Source organism: Ananas comosus, linkage group 11, assembly GCF_001540865.1.
Source record: "Ananas comosus cultivar F153 linkage group 11, ASM154086v1, whole genome shotgun sequence".
Lineage (NCBI taxonomy): Eukaryota > Viridiplantae > Streptophyta > Magnoliopsida > Poales > Bromeliaceae > Ananas > Ananas comosus.
Genome location: NC_033631.1, coordinates 8,864,914 through 8,876,271, shown reverse-complemented (window position 1 = coordinate 8,876,271; position 11,358 = coordinate 8,864,914). Strand labels below are relative to the sequence as shown.

The 11,358-nt window shown below is 35.2% G+C and overlaps 1 protein-coding gene across 1 annotated transcript; it reads right to left on the bottom strand.

Annotated features, from left to right (window-relative positions):
• On the bottom strand, positions 6,695 to 8,639 carry LOC109717694 (serine/threonine-protein kinase-like protein CCR1). Its single transcript, XM_020243565.1, has 2 exons — positions 7,806 to 8,639; positions 6,695 to 7,233 (listed from the first exon to the last, which is right to left on the bottom strand). Exons 1-2 carry the CDS (start codon positions 8,558 to 8,560, stop codon positions 6,924 to 6,926), a joined length of 1,065 nt encoding a protein of 354 aa, XP_020099154.1. The 5' UTR covers positions 8,561 to 8,639; the 3' UTR covers positions 6,695 to 6,923.

Below are 11,358 nucleotides of genomic sequence, written 5' to 3'. Positions count from 1 at the left end.
GAATTTTCCACCGTTAGATTTAATCTTTTGATTATTTTTACCCGTTAGATTATACTATTCAACCAACCATCCATTCAACCCTAGAGGCCCACTTCACCCTAACCTCACATTTCTCAATCCAAGGGTTATAAAACTAATAGCACCAATAGCTTGGTGTTTTGATAGTATTCCAGTCTAGTTCTATTTATATATAACAAAATATTTTCGGCAATGTAGCTTCGTTGTTGATCAATACTATTAAACATATATAATTTAAAGCATTCAAACAATCTGACAATAAAATTTTAAAATTATTTGCAATTATTCATCTATCTAGTGATCGCAAAGTTTTAAAATTGATAGTTTTCAATGGCCGACTAGAGTTAATTATTAGTTTAGAGCAAACTAAATTTGAATTTTTAACATAATATTATACTTATTATTTACATCAAGATTATAAATTCTGATATTGAATTCAAAATTAAGTTTTATTTTTTATTTTAGAATTTTTTTTTTTATTACGACTGTTTATTTTGTTGATACTTGAGTAAATAATTAATATTAAAAAAATCATGAAACTTATTTACTAAAGTATTTCAAATATTCTATATTATATTTAACGGTGTTGATCAGAAAGTCGATACCCGACCATTGAAAATGACATTGATTGCAGAAAAAAGATTTATGCTATCTAGAGCACAGTAGCATATAATCTATGTACGGGGAAAAGGTGACTAAAAAGGATTTATACTATATATCAATAGAACTCTCCTTTGAAATTTGGGTGATTGCAAAGAAGAAGTCAACAGAAAATACTTTATCCGTGACAACACACCACCTACGGTGATGTGATCATGTGAATCCCTTTGAGATTGTGGGCGTCAAAGAAGCCAACCTTCTCATTTAATGGTGAGAATGGTGAAATTATTCTCCTCTTCTGATCCTAGCTATTTATCTCAACTCCTATAACCTACCTTTTTTTAGCATTTTAGGTTGGAGAAATGCTACATGTACACTTCAAAAAACAAGTATGTACATTCGACACCTTATTATTTAGTGGGTTTTGAAACTTTTAAAATTTTTAATATTTTGTTTAAAAAAATTTACGAGACAAAAATCAATTTTTGGCCCTTAAATTAATAAGGGGGTGTAAGATCATGTACACCTTTTGTTTTTTTTTGTTTTTTTTTTTTTTTGAGAATAAGGTAGCACGCTACCCGCTTCATTCATTCAGGATATGTACATATTTTGTTGGAGTGTATATATAGGTGGTAGACCTCTTTAGATTTTTAACACAGCAACCATACATTTAACTAACATACAAAATACTTTAAAACATCAAAAAAGAAGTTGCGAATCGAAGCCTTTATTATATATAGAAAGCAAAATTATATACGTTTTAATGAATTAAGGGAAAAAAAAAAAACTTATTGCACCTTTTCTAGTAGCCCTATTGAGTCTAATTTGATAATAGGTACTATTTCTATATTTTCAAAGGTCAAAAAAATTTAAAACTGGTTTTAATCTCTTCTCATTTTATATTAAAACTTATGATGGCAAGTATAAAAGTAGTGTTTTCAGCCCCTATTTTAGCAATCAAAATAAGGGTTTAGGGTTTATATATATATATATATATACCTCTGCTGATATTGTTTTTCCTCGAGGCCCTCGCTGCCTCACCTTTGTAGCCAAATTCATCTATTCAATGAATGAAGCAGGTAGCGTGCTACCTATTCTCAAAAAAAAAAAAAGTTTTAACTGTTGTTCTTACTTCTTTTATTGCATTCTAATCAAGATTTATTTATTAATTTTTTCTACTTATAGCACAAAAAAAAAGAAGATAATATTAAATTTTTAAATTGCTAGGGTGAACATGTGCTTTGGCTTGTCAACTAAGCCAACCGCAGGATACAGCATGTTAGCCCCACAAGACATGGCTTGTTGAGTTTGTGATCTTGAGAGGAGAGGATCAAATGTTTACTCCATTGTACATCTCCAATTTCATTAGGATAAAATACGCGCGCCACGTGTCGTATTATCGATTTCAATATGAAGATAAGGACACGCGCTGAGCGACGAACCATTTTAGAGATTAGTTGGTGTTATGCACCTGATAGGGATTAATTAGCGGGGCGACTGATAATTTGGTGGAGACAAGGAGGCTTCTAGGTGAGAAGAAGCGTGCTAGCTTGAGAGGGACCATTCTAACCTTTGTATTTCAGATACACATTCCTTGGTTAGGAAAATGGGAAATAGGGGGTGTTTTATATGAAAAATTATTTTTTAAATAAAAATAATATATAGCAAATAATTTTTTTTCATATGTTTATTTTTCGAATAAAATATTTAAGGAATAGAAACACGACATCCTGTGAAATCTGAAAAAAAAAAAGAAGGAAAAATCTAAAAGCCAAACATACCAAAAACATTTTTTCAGCCAAATGCCCTTTAAATCTCTCTCTCTAGTCTCCCCTTCAAAACTTTTATTTCTCATCAATCGTCGCTAGTGGAAGAAGTAAAAGATTTGATGATTGATACCCGAGGCCTCAAGTTTGAAGCATAGGAGTTTCACATATTCAACTAAATTCATTTTTTTAAAAATGAATAAAACAAGAAGTTAGCTGGAATACTACCAATAACACCAAGTTATTGGTGCTATTAGGTTGTCGGCTTTTGGATTAAAAAATGTACGGTTAGGATGATATGAGTCCCTTAATGTTGAATGAGTTATTGGTTGAATAGTAAATCTAGTGGATGAAAATAATCAAAGAGTTAAATCTAACGATGGAAAATATTAAACTTGGTAGCACAAAGTTTTTGGTGCTATCGATAGTATCCCAGCCGGACTCATAAAATAAATAGCAAGTTTTCTTTCCTTGTCTAAAGGGAAAAAAAAAAAGAAGCATTTATTTCACATGTGTTGTATTGTTGGCATGTTTCTTCTCTTTGTGGTGGGGAAAATAACATCCATGTCTTTAATAAAACAAATGTTGCGGGCCCAAAAGCTTGTAGAAAATATTCATTCATGCATAAGTAATGTCCCTTAATTGGGGGTTTATTTTAGCTTAATTTGTCACATGCAGAAGCAAGAGTGAAGCCTACTAGCTAGGTAGGTTACATGGTGTTTTCTCTAAATAATGGCTCTTCATTTCATAGTTTGTAACATATTGGAATTTATTAGCATTTTCTCTTCAAATTATTGCCACATAATTCAAGTTGAAAAGTTATAAAAAAATATCTATGAAATTATAAAATCATCATAACTTTTTATTTAGTTAAGCATGTTACGTAGGTTTTATCATTTTTATACTTAATAAGAGTCATCGGTAATTCATTTTAGTAAAAATATATCAGGCTCAACACCCTCCCAATCTAAAAGACATAATTAGTTAGTAATTTATTATTTCAAATAGCTAGAAAATATATGATATCTTTGTAGTACTAATCAGTGAAATCGACAACTCCTAAGAAAAAATTGATTATATCACACTACGTACGGTTAGAAAAATTACTATTTCACTGAAATTTTCAGTATGATATATTTTTACTTGAAGAATATTTTTGGTCGTTGTGTTAGAATTTAAGTTTGGATTGGACTATGATGCACAGTAACAGATTTGAATGTGCTTAGGATCCGTTCATGGATACAGATTATCCGAAATTTTATCGGAACGTGGCGGTTTATCCAATGCTAAATGGATACAGTTTCGGATAATGATATATAAATAACGAAAATCGAACAAATTTGAATTCGGGTATGAATTTTATCTCTACCCGACCAGAGCTGAAACCCGATCTGAACATGAATTGATTTTATATTATATAATGTATATGAATGTTTGGTATTGTATTTAAACTTATATTTTAAAACTTTAGATTTTACTATAATATGTTCAAAATATAGTTGGGAGATAATCATTTTGGGTTGGATTAGGATTTCGATTGGGCTCGGATCTGCATATTAATTTTAAAATCTGTCGGATTCGATTTCGGATTTGAATCAGATTCTGGGTTCGGGTTCAGATTTTAAAAAACCTGACCCGAATCCGAACCATAACATGCTGTGAAATGTGATAGAATTTTTTAATATAGTTCCAAGCTATATAGAATTAAAGAAATTATTTTTAGTACTTTTTACAACATTCAATCAAACAAAATACAAATAGTTATAATTTCTCCCTCCAATGGATTGCCTACAGCTTTTACTTTCGAAAATTAAAAAAAAAAAAAACTCTAGCCATTGTAGGCCCAAACTAAACCACCATGGCCCTGTTCCCCACAACTTGGGCTAACCTGGCCCAGGTACAGGCCTGAACCCAAACCCGGCTAATTAATTGAAATTTTAGAATATTCTAACATATAATCTATCTATTAACCTATATGAATCCCCAATATTTGTTGCCATGTGGCAAATTCTCTTTCACCCTCAGTAGTATGTGACCCTTTTTCTTCTCTTCACCAAATTTTCAATATGCATTTTAATAGTCCCACTAACTAAACTTTCAATTAGTATATCCTACTACTATTTACAATTCCATCGTTTCTATCTACAATTATTAATCATGACCCTTTCCCTTTCCTCCACTAGACTTTCAATTAATACAAACGGTCTCACTACCAAACTTTCAATTAGTATATTTAAATTGTTCCACTACCTTCTACAATTCTAACCTCTCTATCTTCAATTATTCATCATAGCACTTTTTCTTCCTTCGCCGGACTTTCAATTCTTTATCTCTAATCTATTCATCAATTCTTTATCTCCAATTATTCGTCATCGCTGTCACTATCATCATCGTCGGAGAAGCCATCGTCGGGCTCCAATAGTGAAAGCCCTTTGGCGGATGTACCAAATGAGATACAAAAAGAATATTTAATTTTTTTATTATTAATTATTACTATAATTTATACTCGCTGCAAAGTGCGGGCCCCTTCACTAGTGTGTATTATATTCATCGGAAAATGTATGTAACTAAAGTGTAGAGTTACTATTCTATCGGAAGTATAGATAATTTGATACTTCTGATTTTTTGACCCTTATATCTAGAATTGTACAGTTGGGATGATTGCGGTCCGCTTAGGGTTGAGTAGTACCCCTAGAGTTGAGTGGTTCCCATAGGATAATAATATTAGTCTAAAGATTAGAAATAATTAAAGGGCTGATCTAAGGACCAAAAAATCGAAAGCATCATATCCTCTATACTTCCGATAGCATAGTAACTCTACTCGTAACTAAATATCCTGTTAATTAGTAATGATAGCTATTGTAATGAGCCTTTTGGCAGGGCTTGTGCCAGACTTGGGCATGTCTAAATAGGTCCAAAAACTTTTCTCAGTCTAAAATTTTAAATTCAGCTCAAACACAAAATTATAATTCGGATATCCAAAGCTCAGCCCATATATGGCCCATCGGATCAGGCGTTGTTTAGGTCCGGGCTCAGTTCCACCCCAACTTGTACCAGACTCTAGAACTAGAGTTTAAGAAATGCTCCCATTTATACTGAAATTGCGTTAGACTGTGTTTGATATTGCGGACAGAAAGTATTACGTGTTGTAAGTATGATAAGTTATTAATCTGTTTTTTCTCTATGTGATAGTATTAATTTGTTTGTTTCCTATGTGATAATATATTATGCAAATTACATTGATTGTGTCTAGATATAACTTTTCTAGTCCTGCTAATGCATTTCACCCCAACTACTTTATGCCCATTGCAGTTTTAGGCTCTTTCATATACTTTCCATCATAAAAATATAAAGAAAAAATCTCTATCCTAGTTGTTGTTGTTGTTGTTGTTACCCGTTTCGTTTATTTCATTTAGAAATAAACTTAGTTAGAAATGTGAATCAATTAGGATTCCAACTTAGGACCTCAGATACCAATCATCAAGTACTTTAACATTTGCGCTAGGAACCGTCGGTTTGTTGTTGTTGTTGTTGTTTTTTTTTTTTTTTTTTTTTTTCTCCTTGGTTGTTGTAGGTTCTAAATGCTAGTAGAGCCAATTGGTATTTACTCCTCTCAAATGGATTCTCCCATTTGAGAAAGAATAAAAACACTACGTAGGTAATTCATTTCAAGCAATATGCTAAATTGGTGGATCACGGTCCATGAGGTCAGGGTTTCAATCCTCGCATGCTTGTGCCCCTCAGCTTCTTAGATTAAATAAATAATATATATACTGAGAGTTCCTGAGATAGCGCAATGGACAAATTTTGAAAAAAAAAAAGAAAAGAAAAAAGAAATGGCTAGATTGTGTAAAAACAAGGATCATATTTATAGTAACATCACACAAACCTAATATGAAGAATAGTGCATTTTGAAACAAGCATTTGAATTTTGAACTTGTAATTTTCCTATCTACTTCTCTAATAAATTAAGTATAAATGTTTGAACTTCTATTTTCGATGATTAAGGAAGTGTGCTAAGACTAAACAACACTTTGAACTGTAGTCTGCAAATTATTTTCATCCAAAAGTATTTTTTCTTTTTTATATCTTATCACATTTTTTTCGCAAAAAATATATAAAAAATTTTGATAAACTTTATAATTTTTGAATAAGGGATTGCAGAGAATACAAACCTTTTTTAGTTGTAAATTTGGTGCTTCTTTTTTGTCAATAAAGTGCTCGGTTGAAAAAGTGCTGTAGAAATGATAGTACGGACTGAAAAGTACAACATCAGATACTTTATTTTGACATATTGTAATAATATAAAGTAAAAGTAAAAGTAAAAGTGAAGCTCTTATAAAAGTTTTAAGCAAGTATTTTACACGTGCTTTTTTGTAAGTACATAATTTTACCTAACAACTTCACTTCAAATATAACTATTTTACACAGATAAATTCATTAATTGTGATATAATCAAAATTAATAAATAATGTCAAATTTCTATAAAATCTGTCCTTAATTATCGACGGAAATTCTAATCCAAATCTCGCCACTCTATTATATGCACGGCGGCAGCTGCAGGCTGCCCAAGATGGCCGCGACCTGCGCCATAGACGGCCGGCACCTCCTGCCATTTCCGACGCACGCCGTTGCCACCTTCGCCATGCGTTCGATTGGCCGCATATCCCTCGGCGCCGCGACCCTCCGGTCCGCGACCTCCCCGACCCTCCCCGCCCGTATCATCGGCACCGCCCACTCCACCACCGCCCCCTCCTCGCCCCTCCTTCCGCTCAACAGCTCCAGCAGCACGACCCCAAATGCGTACACGTCGCTCTCCTTGCACGGCGGCCCCTCCCCGTCGTCATAACTGCGACAACTCAATGTCAGAGCCTTATACATGGTCAGCACATCAGCATTAATAACTAAATTGATCAAGTTATCGGTGCTCATAGATTAGATCATTATATTACCTACTGCGTGCGTTGAAAATATCATAACCTTACATGTGGTCAGCACATTAATATTAATAATTAAACCTAGCAAATTATTAATGTTAAATAATAAAAAATAATTTTGTTTTCTAAAAACTTAAGTTACCACATAACGAAACTTTTATATTTTATATCTAACGCTTTTTCTCACATTTAAAGTCAAAATTTTTTGATTTGTCGACGACGGAATTAGGTGGGACTCAACCTCGAAACCTCATAATCTGGTAATATATTAAATTATATAAAATAAATATTTTCTCTAGAAGCTTGAAATTTAAACTACGGTAAATTTATATTTTTATATTTACAGTTAGTACCGTCAGACTGAATCATTAGTGCTGAACTTGCAAGTTATTTTTATATCCAAACTTTATATATGATGGATACGTTAGTATTAATAACTGAATTTGCAAGTTATTAGTGCTGGTTGACTGGATCGTTGCGGTACCCGCTGCGATTATTGGTTTGCAATGGAAATGGCAGTGCGTAGTCGGAAACCCTGGCGCAGAAGTTCGCGTCGAGCATGATGTTGGCAGGCTTGATCCCGCCATGCACGATGCCGAGCGCGGTGGCGCCGTGCAGATGGGCGATGCCACGGGCGGCGCCCGCGGCGATGCGGATGCGGAGCTGCCAGCGGAGCAGGCCGGCGAAAGGCGTGCCGTCGGGCGAGCTGCCGTGCAGGCAGATGTCGAGGGTCTTGACGCCGGCGACGTACTCGGTGAGGATGATCCGCTCGCCGGGGGCTTCGGAGTAGCCGAGCACTGGGACGACGTTCGGGTGGCGGCCCGCGAAGGAGAGCGACTTCACCGCCGAGCCGAAGGCGACGCCCGGGTTGAGCAGAACCACGTCCGGGTGGACGCGCTTCGCGGCGAAGACGTCCCCCGACGCCGACACGGCCTTGTAGACCGTGGCGTGCGGGCCGTCGTGGATGACGTGTGACCGGTGGAAGCCGGCCGTGGCCGACTCGATGTCGCGCAGCGGCCGGGGCTGGGCCGCATGCAGCATCGCCGTCACGCTGCTCTCGTCGTCGTTGCCATCGCCGCCGCCGCTAGTGTTGCCGGAATTCTCTTTGTCGGCGCGCCGCATTCGTCGGCAGAGGAGGAGCAGGGCGGTGGCGAGGGCGACGAGCGATAAGGCGATGGCCGCGACGAGAGCGTCGCCGGCGACGGATGCGGAGTGGCGGCCGCGGCTGCTGCTGCTCATGGTGAGGGGGTTTTGATTGCTTGTTGCTTTGTTATGTCTCGGGTAATTGCCATTAATGGTGAGAGGAGAGAGAGAGTGAAGAGGGTGTATACATAGGAGGAGATGGTGGGTGTGGAGAGGAAGAATATGGGGGTGAGAGTCTGTTGAAGGAAAGGTGGGGGATGTGTGTATGTTTTGGTGAGGGGGTTGGGCTTCTCAGTTCCAACCATGTGTAGTTTTAGTTTTTGGGTTTTGGCTCTTAGTACAAGTATATAAGACAAACTGTTTTCGAAGGAATATCTAACACACTAATAATAGAGTGCGCATTTTGTATTGTTCTGTGCACAAAACTTTTTTACGCACAAAACAATTTCAACACCAATCTGCAGCCCAATAAGATTCACTATGAATGAGCGACAGAATTATTCCGTGCATGAAAATTTTCTAGGCGCACAATTGTATTAATTGTACATCCCAAAATTAGGAGTATAAAATAGGTCAAATTCTTGGGTTAAATTCAAATCAACTTGCGACTTTTTGAATGGCCAAAATTAAACTTTTATCATGTGTGAAAGAACTAGTTATTTTAAAACATTTAAACTATTAGAAAACAAATTTAGATTAGCGGCCCCAGCTTGTTTAATACGTCCAAAATGTGGACTTGAATTAAATTTTAGACTTTGAATTAAATGGAATCAGCTAGAAAAAATTTAGAATCTCATGAAAAACACAGAGTCCATTGCTTTGATATTTATCTTTAAAATCTTAAATTGTGGAAAATTAGTACTTCTGTAAATTTGCATTTAATACAACACAATCACAATAGGAAATTGTCAAATGGGGTAACTCAAACTAGATTACATATCATTAATTGCCCCCAATTAAGGGGGAGGTATAAGTATGATTGTTTTGTTTCTATCTTTATTTCCATTAGTGCACCAACTCACTTGCCAAAGCCTTCATTATTGAAGGCTGTTTGGGAATATCTTGGGCTGTTTAGGAACATATGTATGTAACCACTCTACATACATAAGGTTCTCAATTATAAGTTATGATAGTTCCAAAATTATAATTAACCAAATCAATTATCACAATATTCATTACCAAATGATCTTAAACTAATATAGTTGACTGACTGGTGTTTTTTTTTTCTCTGAAAATTAAAGAAGATACTATTTTGAGACAGAGTAAATGGCGTTACACTAGGGGTGTTTGGTTGCATATAGTTTTAACTGCGCGACAGTTGTAAGGTATGCAAACACAAATTCGATATTTGGTTTTAATATATTTAACTCCAACTACTGCAGTAGAAATTACAGGAGGAGGTCCACCTGCAGCAGTTAGAATTACGTCCAAATTAGTCGCAATTCCAACTGTAGCAATTGGAGAGAATAGTTTTAAATAAAAAGAAAGCTTATTTTCTTAATTTTTTTTAAATAAAAAATAAATTTTTTTACATTGGAGGTAATCTCACCATCATATATATAAATAATAAAGTTTTAAAAATCATTTCTTAACTGTATACGAGCAAACAAATTATTTATAATTGCAGCACTTTCTACTATATCCAACTAAATAAGATGCATGTAGTTGCAACTGTTGTATTTCCAACTGTATAGATCTCTGACTACACTACATTTATAATTACATCTAACCAAAGGGCCTCTCAGATTGACCACAGTTCCAACTGTAGCAGTTAGAGAGAGTAATTTTAAGCAACAGGTAAGCTTACTTTCTAATTGTTTTTTAAACAAAAAATATATTTCTTTTATATTGGAGATAATTTCACCATCATATATATAAAATAATAAACTTTTAAAAATTATTTCTCAACTGCATACAACCAAACAAATTATTTGTAGTTGCAGCGATTTCTACTACATCCAACCAAACAAAATGTATATAGTTGTAATTACTATATTTTCAACTGCTCGTATCTCCAATTATATTATATTTATAATTACATCTAACCAAACGGTCTCTTAGTGCATTAATTTGGAGCCATAGATTAGGAGATTCAATATTGCAAATTAAAGTTTTGGGGTATAGCTAGGGGTGTAATGTGGGCCATGCCGGGCCGGCACGACCCACAGTAATCGGGTCGAAACGGGCCATGGGGCGGCCCGGTTTGGCCCGTCGTCAAATCCGGACCGGGACATGCCGAGCCAGAGCTAACCAGCTCCCGGCCTAGCACGGCCCTGCTGCCCGAAAGTCACCGGCCAGGCAGTCCTCCGAGCCGGCCCTTTAATTTTTTAAAAATATATAAAATTTAAAAAAAATAATAATAAATTATTTTCATTTAATTTAGTATTTTGATTAAAAAATTTAAAATTTAGAAAAATAACTATAAAATAATAAATTTTTAAATTTTTTAAAAATATATATAAATTATTATTATTATTATTATTATTTAAAAAAAAAAATTTTGGTCTGATGGACTAAAATTCTTTGGTACATTGGACCAAGAAGCATCGCTCCCAAGGTCTGCCACTACAGACCTTGGGAGGAGGGCTCTTGAGGAAAAGGGCCAAGCCCTTCTCCCCAACAGCTAGGACCCAGATTCGGGCCATGCTGACCCGGCTGGCACAGCCGAAACCAGACCAATATTTTTTTTGGTTCGATTCAATTTTCTACATACTTGATTTGGTTTTGTTTTCGGTTTTCTCAAAGTGAATTAGATAGCTTGAATTTTAATATTTGTTGTAACCTAACCGAACCAAACCTGCCCATAATAAATTAGGGAAAGGATAACTATTCTTATCAAACAATTTCTACAACAATTAATAAAATTAAAAATTTAGTAATTGGATTTTGTTTTT

Bases quoted from the DNA above. Each gene is read 5' to 3' on its own strand.
- LOC109717694 (XM_020243565.1), bottom strand. From the start codon at position 8,560: ATGAGCAGCAGCAGCCGCGGCCGCCACTCCGCATCCGTCGCCGGCGAC. The intron at 7,234-7,805 runs GTACCGCAACGA...GAGTTGTCGCAG, and splicing joins CAAACCAATAATCGCAGCGG to TTATGACGACGGGGAGGGGC.